This window comes from Mustela erminea, chromosome 3 (genome assembly GCF_009829155.1).
Source record: "Mustela erminea isolate mMusErm1 chromosome 3, mMusErm1.Pri, whole genome shotgun sequence".
Lineage (NCBI taxonomy): Eukaryota > Metazoa > Chordata > Mammalia > Carnivora > Mustelidae > Mustela > Mustela erminea.
The window spans coordinates 123,015,454-123,029,754 of record NC_045616.1 but is presented as its reverse complement, the minus strand read 5'-3'; the positions used below and the strand labels follow the sequence as shown (position 1 = coordinate 123,029,754).

The 14,301-nt window shown below is 55.8% G+C and overlaps 1 protein-coding gene across 2 annotated transcripts in view; it reads left to right on the top strand.

Annotated features, from left to right (window-relative positions):
* PPARGC1B (PPARG coactivator 1 beta) overlaps positions 1-14,301 on the top strand; it is a 112,253-nt gene that overhangs the window by 84,664 nt on the left and 13,288 nt on the right. The window contains exons 3-9 of one of the 2 annotated variants that reach the window (XM_032337351.1): positions 1,355-1,576; positions 4,968-5,084; positions 6,134-7,280; positions 8,176-8,212; positions 8,800-8,864; positions 9,989-10,784; positions 13,822-13,897. In XM_032337351.1, the coding sequence (XP_032193242.1) occupies positions 1,355-1,576; positions 4,968-5,084; positions 6,134-7,280; positions 8,176-8,212; positions 8,800-8,864; positions 9,989-10,784; positions 13,822-13,897 (2,460 nt within the window). The remainder of the gene's footprint in view (positions 1-1,354; positions 1,577-4,967; positions 5,085-6,133; positions 7,281-8,175; positions 8,213-8,799; positions 8,865-9,988; positions 10,785-13,821; positions 13,898-14,301) is intronic. The other variant, XR_004284173.1, reaches the window with a different exon arrangement.

The window sequence follows — 14,301 nt, the reverse complement described above, 5'->3', positions numbered from 1 at the left end:
CCAGCGGGTTGTGGGTGGGCGGGCTGGGTACATGCTGACCCTCATCATTTTAGATTGGAAAAGCTTAAGTCTCGGCTCATCTGGGCCATCATGGGCTCGGGGGAGTCCTCCTCTGTCCTGGATTTGCTCTGCGACCCTGGACACCTTGTTCAGCCTCCACGAGCCTCAGTTTCCCCAACTGCAAAATGGAGATTGGAGTAGAACTCCCACCATAGAGGGTCTCCCCTCCCCACCCCCGCCCAGCTAGCCTGTGAATCTTCACCACGTTCCCTCCATAGCAGCTCCCGTTTCCTTTCTCCCTAGGCTTTCGTTCTCTAAAATGCTCTTGTTTATGCCCTTGTTGGAGTCTGTTCTCCGCTGGTAAGGACGCTCCATGGGGGCAGGGGCTGCACCTGTCTGGGTGCGCAGTAGGACCGGTGCCCCGACCATGCAGGGTGCAGAATAGCCATTCAGTACATGTGTGTGTGTGTGGGCGGGGGGAGGGAGGGAGGGAATGCCGCTGCCACCACTACTGTCATCCTAGGAGTAAAGGAGGCAGTGGTCCGGCGTGCTTCTTACACACTGGGCACCATTTGCCAGGCATCTTGATATACATTAACTCAACTGAAGTTAGGTCCTCAGCCATGACCTTAGGAAATAGGTACTGTTGTTGCCTGGGACAGATGAAGAAATGAAGTCACTTGCTCGAGAACCTGTGATTGATAAGTGTGGGATCTGAGATGCAGCCCCAGCCCCAGAGCCCAAGCTCCTGACCCCTCCTGAGGGGTGAGCAAGGCCGAGGAACCCACTGGGAAGCGGCAGCTGTTTTATTACTGCTCTGGTTATCACTGTCATGGCCAACCCCGCAGCTTCCAGCCCGTACATGGCCAGCCTGGGCCCGAGCATCAGCGGGGCTGGGAGGCTGCCATGGGATGCTGTTCCCAGAAGCAGAGAGCTGCAGGGGCCCAGGGCTGGGTCCCGGGAGTTAGAACAGGAGGCTGTGGTGTGGAGCCACTGTCCATGGTAAAGGGGACAGCAGGTGTCTTTCAGGTGGACAGCCCTGTGCCCACACTGATGACAGCAGAGCCAGGATTGGGGCTCCCGGGCTGAGGCTCTTTCCAGGATCACCTGCTGTCTGCGTGCAAACTTCTATGATTCCTGGAGTCGATAACATATTTCTCAGGCATCTGCTGGCTCGATGATACTGAGCGATCTGAGTTGGGGGAGGGACAGGAGAGGACTTGGCAGTGGGGCGATGGTGGGGCAGTTGCCTGTGCAGACCAGATTCCCACTAAGGGGACGCGAAGCCGGCCGAACCCCGGGTGCTGACTAACCATGTCCCTCTCTGCTCCACACTGTGCGCTCCTCACTTCAGATCATCGACAGTGAGAACGAGGCCCTCCTGGCAGCGCTCACCAGGACCCTGGACGACATCCCTGAAGATGACGTGGGTCTGGCTGCCTTCCCGGCTCTGGATGGGGAGGACGCGCCTTCCCGCACTTCGGCTTCGCCCACCCCCTCCTCTGCACCTCCCAGCCCCAGCCCCTCGCTGGAGAGGCCCCAGGCCCCGGCGCCTGAAGTGGACGAGCTCTCGCTGGTGAGCACTTGTTTCTAGTGGACGTGGTGGTGTCTGGTTGTAGGGGTCGTTGCGTGCAGGGGAGATGGCGCCAGCCCCTGCAGGGCTCTCTGTGCGCAGCCTGGAAGGGCTGCCAGGAAGGCCTCTCCGGGCCTCACCTTTCCCACCGGTACAGATGGGCTAACCGCAGAAACTCCCCCTGTACTCTGTAGGTCCTTTGGGATTTCATGGACTCACCTTCCTTGTGTGGTTAACCCTCAGAGTCACACGTAAACCTTTAGGAAAAGGTTACACCGTATACACGCAGTAAAAATGCAAACAGGAAATGTGGATCCTTCAAAGCAAAACCTCCTTACCCCTCCTGCAGTTGCATTCTCCTTGCCTGGCGGTAACCATGGTTACTGATCTGTTTTGTGACTTTCCTCTTCTACTTTTTTTTTTTTTTTGTAAAACACTGTAAGAGAAAGTCTGCATTATACACTGCTCTGCATCTTTTCTCAGTGAACTGTGTGCCTTGAATACTCAGATGAGCCCAGGTCTCTCTGCTCCGTCCTTTTTGTCAGCTGCATAATGTTCTTCCGTAAGGACGTACCGTAACTTGTTGAACGTGTCCCTGGTTGGTGGGGATTCATGTTGTTCCAACTCTCACTGCTGCACCGCTGTGGTCAGTGCCCTGGCACAGCCCTTTGTCTCCTCTCAGTGGAATTCCTGGGCCTACAGATACCCGATGTTTCCTTTTAGAAAGCTAGTTCCAGGTTACCCTCCACAGAGTTCAGACTGGTTGCTGCTCCCACCAGCGGAAGGTCAGTGCCGTCTGTGAGTACACGTGGAACGGGGGACTGTGCACAGGGCATTGCAGTTTTGGGGGTAGAAGCTCTCAGCTTTTATCACATCCTTAAAGGAATCCAGAGTTACTGAAAGCAGTTGCCCCTAATTCTGGCCGAGGGTTCCGGAAGCGGGAAGCTGAGAGTTCATGGGGCGTGTGAAGTCCAGCTTCACTCACCTATCTTGGGCTCCCTGCCCTGGTGCTACAGCTCCTGGGGGCTGGCAAGACCCAGCTGGAAAATCAGAGCTTGTTGAGCTGGGAAGGGTTTCAGGTCATGGAAAGTTCTGAGCAGAAAGGCCTTTGGTGACTTATCAAGGGCAGCTCTGGGGAAACTGAGGCCCAGAGCACGGAAGGAGTCTCCTCTGGTCAACATAGCAAGTCCGTGTTCTGACTTCTGGTCCAGAATCCTTATCCTTCTTTTCCACTGCCTGCAAGTTCCTTGGAGTGGCGTGAGACAATTAGTAAGCACCTGCTGTGTGCTAGGCACGAGAGAATATGTTTGGTCCCACGTTGCGGCTTCTGCTGACGGGAATCCGACTGGGTTTGAATCTCAGCCCCACCAGTTAGCGCTTGTGAGTCCTTTAGACCCCTCATCTCTCTGACTCAGCTTCCTGGTCCATAAGGTGAGGTTAATCATGGGGCTTATCTCAAAGGCTGTTAGGAGGAGTGCAGAAAATGCACGGAAAGCATTTAGAACAGTTCCTGGCACATAGAAGTTGCTCAATAAATACTATCTAAGTAATAGTGCTGGCGGTAGTACTACCAAGAGGAGTTCTCTGTGTGGGTTCTCTGGCAGAGGCATTAAACCCCAGAGAGGCAGAGAGCGACCCCTGCTGGCCACAGGGTATTTCTTCCATGCCTCAGACTGCCTTTCCCCCATGTCTGCTGCACACGTCAGGCACTGTGCTAGACGCACAGGAAACAGACTCACTGTCTAGATTCCCAGCATACCCACAGCGTTCAGAAAGGCCCTGAGAAGGGATCCAGATGTCCAGTTCTTAATTGGGAGTCATGAATCCCAGAGAGTCCACCAGTGGACTGACTGCAACCCATCATGGACCTCTACATCTCTGTGTGTCTGAGGTCAGCAGCTTCTGTCTTACCCCATGAGAAACTCCCGAGTCAAAAAAAGGTTCATAACCAGTCATTTAGTGTTCTTGCTGCCATTATGCCCACGGAGAAACCAAGGCCTGGAGGACTCACTTAACGTCTCATAGTGAATGGGACTGAGCTGGACCATAATCAGGTCCCTTCCCGCCAGCCCGGGGATCTTTCCCTGTCCATGTCAGAGAATCACAGAGCTGTCTGTGTTGGTTTGAGGTCTAGGTGGGGGTGGTGAGAAGCCTCAGCTCCTAAGGGAGTGAGGAGTGGTCTTTTCTCTGGTGCCTAAGCCTTTGATGCTCCTTGCTCGGGTGATCTGGGAGGCATATCCCCACCCTTTTTTTTAAAAGATTTTATTTATTGGACAGACAGAGATCACAAGTAGGCAGAAAGGCAGGCAGAGAGAGGAGGAAACAGGCTCCCTGCTGAGCAGAGGGTCTGATGCGGGGCTTGATCCCAGGACCTTGGGATCATGACCTGAGCCGCAGGCAGAGGCTTTAACCCACTGAGCCACCCAGGTGTGGGGGCGGATATCAGTGCTGTAGTGAAAACCCAGCATGCTTCCTGACTTGTCCTCAGTCTTGCTGGGGTGGGATCCCTGGTGGAGTTTTCAGGGGGTGCTCAGCTCCCTGCTTTTTACCAGGGTGCACCGTGCCGCTGCCCTCTGGGTGCAGAAGTGTAAGCATCTCAGCAGTTCTTCTAGAAAAATTAGAAAAGCTACACGAGCTTGGGTATGCTTCCGCCTGTGTAAAAATAGTCAGGTGTGTCAGAGGTGATAGGTACATACGTTCTTGTGTATTCGAATTCCACCTCGGGCCTGGGTCACAGGAAGGTGGTTCATAGTCATTGCCTCAGGGAAGGAGCAAGGGACACCTCAGGCAGGAGGGTGACTTGCTGCTCATCGTTTACCCTTCATATTTGTGGTGTGTGTTTTTTCACCATGGACAAGTATTACGTTTTTAATTTAAGAAATTAACTTTTAACGGTGTGATATGAGTAACCAAAAAGAGCAGCTGGAATCCCATATCAAAGAACCATTGTGTGACTTTCCAGATTGTGTGTGTGCGTGCGCACACACGTGTGTGTACTGCAGGTGTATGCAGAGCGTCCCAATAAAGTGTTCATGTCAGGTTTTAACAGTAGAACGGGAAAATCATTCCCTGAGATCTGTGTGGATTTCTCCAAGTCACAGGTACTCCTCTGGGTTGATAACTCCAAAAAGGATTTACTTTTTATGGGGATGCCTGTGTGTGTCTTAGATTGTTAGACAGTCTGCTTTTCTGAGCTTCCCGTAATGGGAACATATTCTAGGTAGTGAAATGCCCTCCTTGTGTTCTTCCCGTGGTCCGGTGAGGACCTGGGCTCAGAGCATGCTCTGTCCCAAGCAGCTAGCTGTGGGCTCCGGCTTCTCTCCGAGACGCGCATCTCTGTGGCTCCCAGCGGAGCGCAGCCCGCATGCTCCTCTCCTCTCTGCTTCTCTCGCAGCTGCAGAAACTCCTCCTCGCCACGTCCCACCCGACCTCAAGCTCCGACACGCAGAAGGAAGGGACCGCCTGGCGCCAGGCAGGCCTCAGGTCCAGGAGCCAGCGGCCCTGTGTCAAGGTATTTGTGCACACGTCCCCAGGCCACCAGGCCCCCAGGTGGCCTCTGAGGGGTGCAACCCTTCAGCTCTTACTAGTGGGTATCAAGTTCAGTCACCTTCCAGTGGCCCTCCTTGTGTCTCACATAGCCCTCGTAGCTGGTGTGCTGGGTACTTCTGGAGGCCAGGTTGGGGTTCTGGAAAGAGCACTGGACTTTCTTCTACACCTCAGTGTTCAAGGCGTCATGTTAGACATGGGGTTCGAGCGGGGACAGGAAGATATGGCCTGCTCTGAGCGGGCTTATTCTGATGGGTGACACACGGAAACCTGAGGTCCTCGCTGGAGACCACAATGAAGAGTTTGGATTTCTTCTGGGGGGAAGCCACAGGAGAGTCCACACCTCTGTCCTGAATACCAAGGAGCGAAGCAAATCCCTTTTCCTCCATGGGCTCCATCTTCCAAGACTTTGAGAGAGGTTTCAGAGGTGATTTCCCTGCAGGCCCGTGACTCAGAGCCTGCACTTGGTCCTTCCCCTTGGGCCCCTGGACACTCCTGCAGAGGACTTTAACCACAACATCATGCCCTTGAGGAAGAATCAGGATTTTTTTTTTAAACAGTTCTATGGGGGTGTCACTTAAATATCAGAAAAGGCACTGATTTTGAAAGTATAATTGGATGATTTGTATTAAATGTACATGGTTGTGCAGCCATAACCACAGTTTAGTTTTAGAACATTTGCCATCGTCCCAGAAAGCTCCCCAGCACCGCCACGTACAATCCTTCGCTGTCCCCACACGCGGGCAACCACTGATGTAGTTCCCGGTGCCACTACTGAAGGGCATCCTGCAGGAGAGCGGGGTGGTCAGAGCAGGGCTGTGGCAGTGAAGCGGGAAGGGGCGAGATCCACGGCTGGAGGCCTGTGAGGAGGCTGCTGGTTCCTTCGCTCCTCGTCAGCCGAGCACTGCCACATGCCACGTGAGCCCTGACCAGTGGCTTACAGGTGTGGGGCAGAGTGGAGGGGCGCGGTGCGGGCCTCCCGCCTCACTCGGCCCTCTCTCTCTCTCTCCCTAGGTGGACGGCACCCAAGACAAGAGGGCCCCCACGACGCAGTCTCAGAGCCGGAGTTGTACCGAACTGCATAAGCACCTCACTTCGGTGCCATCCTGCCCTCAGACTGCAGCCCGCTCCCCAGATAGGGGCGTGTGGCCCCCACCCGCCCTGAGCCCCCAGCTTCCTGCCAAGGAGGAGGAGGAAGCTGGGGAGGACTGCCCGAGCCCCCAGCCAACTCCGGCCTCGCCCCAGGCCTCCCCAGCACCGGGTGGAGCGGGCCCCGGCGCCCAGGGCTCCCGGGACGACACGCAGGCCATGGTGCAGCTCATTCACTACATGCATACGTACTGCCTGCCCCAGAGGAAGCTGCCCCCCCAGGCCCCAGAGCCAGCCCCCCAGCCCTGCGGCAGCCCCTCCACACAGGCCAAGCCCCGGCCCCGGTCCCAGCACCCTTCCAAAGGCTCCTGGGCGGAATTCTCCATCCTGAGGGAACTTCTGGCTCAAGATGTCCTCTGTGATGTCAGCAAACCTTACCGCCTGGCCACACCTGTCTATGCCTCCCTCACGCCCCGCCCCAGGCCCAGGCCCCCCAAAGACAGCCAGGCCTCCCCTGGCCACCCGTCCCCCGTGGAGGAGGTGAGGATCACAGCCTCGCCCAGGAGCACTGGGCCCAGACCCAGCCTGCGCCCCTTGCGTCTTGCGGTGAAAGGACACACCAGCCGGTCAGCCAGGCTGCGGCGGGAGGAGGAAGAGGAGGAGGAGGAGGAAGAAGAAAAAGAGGAGGAAGAGGAGGAAGAAGAGGAGGAGGAGGAATGGGGCCGGAAAAGACCGGGCCGAGGTCTGCCATGGACCAAGCTGGGGAGGAAGCTGGAGAACGTGGTGTGCCCCGTGCGGCGCTCCAGGAGACTGAACCCGGAGCTGGGGCCCTGGCTGGCATTCTCCGATGAGTCTCTGGTCCCTGCAGAGCCCCAAGGAGCTCTGCCGTCCCTGCGCCTGGCTCCGGAGGCCTACAACGTGGAGGGGGCACTGGGCAGCCCCACGGACGAGGACAGTGGTCAAGACCAGCAGCTCCCACGGGGACCCCAGATCCCGGCTCTGGAGAGCCCCTGTGAGAGTGGGTGTGGGGACACGGATGAGGACCCCAGCTGTCCACGGCTCCCTTCCAGAGGTAGTCGGAGTTGGTGGTCTGCAAGGGAGGGGGCAGGGGTGGGGTATGGCATACCCTACTGCACTGGGAGCCAGGAACCCTGTGCTGGGCAAGTCCCTTCCGCTCTCTGGCTCTCGACTTCCCTTCCTGTGCAATGGGCTAGTTGGGCGGATCTTCAGAAATCACCCAGCCATCTCTGAGTTTTGCGTCATGCATGGGCCAGGCACCACTTTAGTGGACACAGAGCGAGATGCCTGCTTTCATGGGGCTTGTGTGTCAGTGGGCAGACAGGCAATCACAGAGTAAATAAAAAAGGGAGAGAATTACAAATTGTGCCACGTGCTCTAAAGGAGACATCCTCAGTGATGATGTGACGAGAGGAGTGAGTCTGTAAATGCAGCTCCCTAATGACATTGAATTTTAAATGGGAGCAGTGGTGGTGATTATAACGGGTGTCTGTTGTATATTGGCTGTGTCAGGGCGCTGGTCTAAAACCTGACACAGCTTAACCCCACTGACTCCTCACAGGGGTCCTGGCATAATCTCCGTGGTCAGACCCAGAAACTGAGGCACAGAGGTATCCAGCAACCCGTTCAGCTTTCAAGTCCTACGTCCATCTGTCCACCCCCATGCTGTACTACACTGTTTGGCCAGAAGGAGCCACCCTTGTACCTACCTGCTCTTTCCAAAACCTCCAGTAGTCAGCCTGCAGCTAATGTTGCTGAGACCCTGGGAACGAAGGTGGCATTGAGTTGTCCTGCCCTTCCCTGAAAAATGACAGAGGCCTTTGGGTCACATGCCTGCAGGGAGCCCTGCTTGGTACCAGTGAGAGTTCAGGGTTTCCTCCAGAGGGAAACGTCTCCTAGTGATGCTTTGTCAGGGAATCTCATTTTTTTCTTTTTCATCTTCTTTTCAGACTCTCCCAGGTGCCTCATGCTGGCCTTGTCACAAAGGTAGATTTTTGGAAATCACTAGTATGTTATTCCATGAGTTTTTGTCCTGATGGGTATGTGTATCGGGGGTGGGGGTGGGGGTGGGTGGCTTATCAGCCTGTGTGCCTGCCCCTGTCCCTATGCCCCTGTCTTCTTGCCATGTGGGGCTCTCCGTAACTGGGCTTCCTTACAAGGGAGGTCTCTGCAGACCCAGGGAAAGCGGGGGAATTAAGGTTTCAGGCCATTTCATCAGCTGTCCTCTCCAGGACGGGGGAGGGGGAAGGAATTCTTTTCTCTGCAGGGGAAAGCTGATCATGCTGTGTGGCTTTGGGCAAGTCTCCTCCCCTGTGCGGGCCTCAGGTGCTTGTCTGTAAAATAAGGAAGGTGATGATGCTTACCATGTGTCTGTCTCCTGCGAGGGCTATATGTGGCTTTCAGTTCCTCTAAGCCAACATGGGGTTTTTCCAGAAAATTCTCCCCGTGATCCCCCTCTATGGGCAGCAGAACCAGGGTGTGTCACAGGGTCCCCCTGCCCTCCTTGCATGCTGGGGAAGTGGAGCCTGCTGCTGATTGGCCTCTTGCCTTTCTGTTCTCCCCACCTCCACCAGTGACCCTCCTTTTGGCAGGAAGAGCTTTGAGCAGACCTTGACGGTGGAGCTCTCTGGCACCGCAGGTGAGCCAGGGGCTTGGCTGGTAGGGTGCCCTTGGGGGAGCTGACACAACTCCTGGCGACGAGTCCCTCACATGAGCGGCCCCATCGAGCCCTCCCTGCCGTGGCACAGGGTCTGAAGGTACAGAGGAGGAGTGTTGTAGGGGGTGGGGGGGGGCAGCCATTCAGCTACAAATGGTCTGCACATGAGCTGAGGGCAAGGTTAGGAGAAGACGAGACCCATGTGTTCTCCCAAAGGAGCCTACCACCTTCTGTAGGAGACAGACTCAGGCCACGCCGGGTTCTGTTCCAGGCACACTCATTCATAAATAAGGATGTGCCCACCCTCTGGGAGCATGGAGGAAGGGGCAGGGTGGGGCGGGCAGACGTGTGGCCCTGGGGAAGATCTGCAAGGCATCCAGAGCAGGGGATTACAAGCTGGCTTGCGGGAGGAGCAGAAGTTGGGGAGATGAAGAGGCAGGAAGGAGATTCTTGGTGGTAGGAGCAAAGGCACATGGGGTGAAATCTCAGGTGCCCCTGAGGAGGCTGGTTACCTGAAGTTGCTGCTTAGCAAAAGGGGATGGGCAGGAGGGAGCAATCCGAGAGGCCGAGAGGAATGCCCGGCTGAGGGTTTGATCTTGATCCTGGAGGCTGCGGGAGACCCAGAAGGAAGAGATCTCGAGCGTTTATCAAGTTCCCTTGGGTGCACTGGGGAGGATGGAGGCCAAGGCTAGATGCAGGAAACACAGATGGCACTGTGGTGGCCCTGTCCAGGTGGGAGAATTGACCTGTGGTGCCTGCCTCCTTTCCACTCTGGGAGACATCAGAGGCAGTGGAGACGGCTTATTGAGGAGTTGGATGATACCTCAAATGACTTCAAGGTTTGGGCTGCTGTGGTCAGGCTCCAGAGGGACAGCAGGGGGATTTCATCACTTGCCTGCCCAAGATTGACCGTGGACTGTGAGAAGTCCCGGGTCCCACTCAGGCGCAGCCAGCAGTGCAGTGATCGATTAGTGATGCCTGCCATTCATTCCGTTGGGGAAGTGGCGGTGTCTGTGCTGCTTACTTGGCCTTTCCAAACTAGAGTCTCTGTCCATTGGAGAAGTGGTCTGTCTCCACCTCACAGGGTTCTCCTCTTGCTTGGCTAGGACTCACCCCACCCACCACACCTCCATATAAGCCCACAGAGGAGGACCCCTTCAAGCCAGACATCAAACACAGCCCAGGCAAAGACAGAGCTCCCAGCCTCCCCAGCCTGGAGAGTCTCCAGCTCGGGGCCACCACGGCAGCTGCCCACAAGCTGCCAAAGAAGCACCCAGAACGGAGTGAGCTCCTGTCCCACCTGCGGCATGCTTCAGCCCAGCCAGCCTCCCAGACAGGTCAGAAGCGCCCCTTCTCCTGTTCCTTTGGAGACCACGATTACTGCCAGGTGCTCAAGCCAGAAGGCACCCTGCAGAGGAAGGTGCTGAGGTCCTGGGAGCCATCTGGGGTCCACCTTGAGGACTGGCCCCAACAGGGTGCCCCACGGGCTGAGGAGCAGGCCTCCAGCAGGGAGGAAGACAGAAGCTGTGACGGCGGTGCCCCCGCCAAGGACAGTGTGCTACTGAGAGACCACGAGATCCGTGCCAGCCTCACCAAACACTTTGGGCTCCTAGAGACCGCCCTGGAGGACGAAGACCTGGCCTCCTGTAAGAGTCCTGAATACGACACGGTCTTTGAGGACAGCAGCAGCAGCAGTGGTGAGAGCAGCTTCCTCTTGGAGGAGGAGGAGGAGGAGGAGGACGATGATGAAGAGGACTCGGGGGTCAGTCCCCCTCGCTCTGACCACTGCCCCTACCAGAGCCCACCAAGCAAGGCTGGTCGGCAGCTCTGTTCCCGCAGCCGTTCCAGCTCTGGTTCCTCCTCCTGCCGCTCCCGGTCACCAGCCACTCGAAGGACCTTCAGGTATGGATGGGTGGCCTCAGAGGGCCTCAGATGGGTAGCTGAGGACCCTAGTTCTCAGGGTGCCTCAGAAGGGAGGAGCCCTGAAGCTATGGCTGTCTCCCTGTGTGGCCCATGTCCCGGTCAGAGGTCCGGGGGGTGGTGTCCCTGGGGGGTTGTGGGCAAGTCCCAGGGGCAGGCAGAGCTGGCTGTGTGATGGTCAGGGGTCCCCCAAATTTCTGGCCCCAGGAGAAAGAAAGCCCACTTCTGGCCACTCATGGCCTTATGTCTAAATGAACTTGTCCCTTACACATCTGTGTTTTCTGCTTTTACATTTGTAAATCAAATCGTCTTATATCTGTGTGACATTTACACGTGAAAGGATGATCGCAGAATTCTAATCTGTGTTCTGAAAAAAAAAAAAATCCCTGGATTTAAAGCGGCGATAAGGTTTCATCCCATTTCTGGGTGCCGTGCCCCTGGAAGCTGCTTTACCTTCCCACAGCGATGATGCCTCATGAGCCCGTGTGCTCATAATATCTTGGGTCCCTGGACTGGTCCAAAAGAAGGAGCTGGTCCAAAAGTCAGTGGGGAGCCAGGCAGAAAGAGTGGAGGTTTGGCATATGTTGGTGGAGACAGGTTGCTTCTCTCCCTGATCAGAGCAGGCCCTGATTCTTCAGCGGAGGGAGGCCCTGAGGAGGGTCAGTGCAGGTCCCATACCCTCCGCCTGAGATGAACCTGAATGACCACTAGATGGTGCTCTTGGGTCTAGAGCCCTGCAGCAGCTGCCTGACCCTTGTTCCCCTGTGGACAGAGGGCTGGACCCCACCCTTCCAGGGTTTGATTCTGTACGTCTGGGGGTGGTGGGGGAGAATCTGCATTTCTGACTAGTTCCCAGGAGATGATGATGTCCCCAGAGTGCCATACTCTGAGACCCAGAATTCAGGTAATAGAAAAATATCTTTTCTTAGAGAAACTCCGCTTTATATATCTACCCCAGCAGCTTGTATCTGTTTGAAAATCTGAATCAAGCAAATATGCGTCTTCCCTTTAAAATAGACGTAGACCTCTAACTGGGCATTCAATTTTGGGAGGTTTGTAGATTCTCCAGACACTAAGGTTAAGATTCCCTGAGCTACCTGTTACTCAAAATGAGTTCCCTCTTGATTTCTCTAAAAGCCCCTCTACGTAATAAGCCAGGATTGGTCAGACCTCTCTGGGCCCTCTTTCCGGCTCCTTTCTCCTTTCCCCACGGGTCACTGTGCGCTAAGTGACTTGGCATCTGCATTAGGCTGTTTCCTCTGCAACATTTAGTAGCTCAGAAGCTGCTAAGGCTGTCTTGTTTTTGAAACACATCCCCCCAAGGCTGGAGCTGGAGCTTCCTGGCCTCTGCTCCCTCCTGACCAGCTCAGGCTGTCGGGGGAAGGCCTGCATTCACGCCCTCACCTGCAGAGAGATGGGAGCCCCTCTAGAAACTCCCATGGCTTCTCCTTTTCCTTCTCTAGCTTTTGGGCCAAGTTCAGGGCTGGCTTTTTCTGCTCCCTAGAGAAAATTAATGGGTTAACTCTGGTCTTGCTCAGCTGACAGAACTTGGTGCCTGGTAAACCTGGTAAACCAGTCATCCTCCGTCTTCTCCAGACCCACATTTTTTAAAACCTCTGCTTCTAGTACTCAACATTGGTCCACAGAAGTGTTTTGAGCTGGTTTCATAACACAAACCCCACGGTACCTTCCGGTCACTCTCAGCTCTTTAGGTGGGAAACTGCCAGTCTGCAAATGGATGATGGTATTTGTTATTTATAGCACTTTTTTTTTTTTTTTAAATCGGAGAGAGAGAGGTTGGGGCAGAGGGAGAGGGAGAGAGAGAATCCCAAGCGGGCTCCACGCCCAGTGTGGAGCCCTACTAGGTCTCATGACCCTGAGATCCTGACCTGAGCCAAAGTCAAGAGTCAGACACTCTCCCGACAGAAACCACTTAGGCACCCTCTGTTATTTCTAGCGCTCTGAAGATTGTGAGTCACAGCCCCTTCTGTGACCCTGTTTAGCTTCACAGATGCACTTGGAGGGCACATCTGCTTCTTATCCCCATTTTGTAGGTGAGGGAGCTAAGGCTCTAAGAGGTGCAACAGAAAGGCAAGCCAGCAGTTACTGAGCAGCTCTTGAGCTCAGCATTTTCTGATTCGTGCCTCACAAATGGCCAAGGAGGCGGTGTAGTCAGTTCTCCCCGTCTTACCGTCCTAGAACTGCAGCGAAGGGGATGTAAGTAACTAGCCCAAGGTCACCCAGCCAGGAGGCGGTAGAGCCAGGATTCAAATGCAGGCTGCCCGACTGGACGATGTGCTTATCCTGCGTGCTGAATTTCCCACAGACGCAGATGGAATGTGCAGAGCCGGGACTCCCCTCCGGCGCATGCCATGCTGCTTCCACTCCGACAGCTGGCTCCCTGGAGGAGGAGGCAGCATGCAGACAGCAGAAAGGACGCAGGCGTGTGGCATCCAGGAGTGTCCCGGGACTGTGTGGGCTGACGCGCCTAATGGCCAGCATGACCGTGGGGACTGCGACAGTCGGGATCGCCTCTTGGCTGGGCACCAAGTGCTAGAGAGCAGACGTCTAGGGTCAGCAGCCCTCCTTCTAGCTCTGGCTCCCCCATGTCCTAGCTTTAGGTGGATGCCATATTGAACCTGAGCCTCAGGGTTTGCCTTTGGAAAACAGGGAAACACACGACCTCATAGGTTGCTTTTCCTCCATCAGAGCAAATGCAGTAATGAAGCAAAAGGGCCCTTCCACCCCTCATGCCATAAAAAGGCAGGGCCCCGAAGGGTAGGGTGCTGATGAGCGACATGGTAGTTCCCAGGGATCCAGTCCCAGAAGCTGGCCAGATTGTGCAGACCCACATGCAGCCCTGGGCCGTCGCTGCTGGCGGGGAAGCTGGGCTTCCGCTGGCGCCCTCGTGAGTGAGTTCTGAAGAAGCTTCCCTTGCTTCCTGGGGCAGCTGCCCCCCACCCACCTTGCCGTGCCCCTCCTGAGAGTGAGTGCCTCTGCTTTGCTTGTTCACTGACAGATGTGAGAGCAGAGGGCCGTGTTCAGACGGAACGCCAAGCGTCCGGCATGCCAGGAAGCGGCGGGAAAAGGCCATTGTAAGTGATCTGGGGCCCCGGAGCCCGAAGCGAGTGGGGAAGAGCAGGGGCATCAGGATAGGCCGGGGCTTCCTAGACCCGAAGCCCTTTGAGGCTGGCTGCGGCCCGCATGAGATAATTCCATTTCTCTGACTTCAAAAAGCACCAGGGCATCAGAGGTGACATTGTGCAAAGTGCGGCCACTGCAGTCGGGGGTGATTTTAGGGCTGAGCACTGGCAGCTTGACAGGGCCAAGAGGGCAGGCTCTGGTGGGGGAGCGGGGGAGCAGAGCTGGGCCAACCAGGCCACAGAGCAGCCCTGCTATCACCTTCTATGTGACCTTGGGCAGGTTTCCCAGCTTCCCTGAGCCCTAGTTTACTCATCCGTACACAGGCAGTTGGGCCTTGTCCTTCTCAAGACTTCCC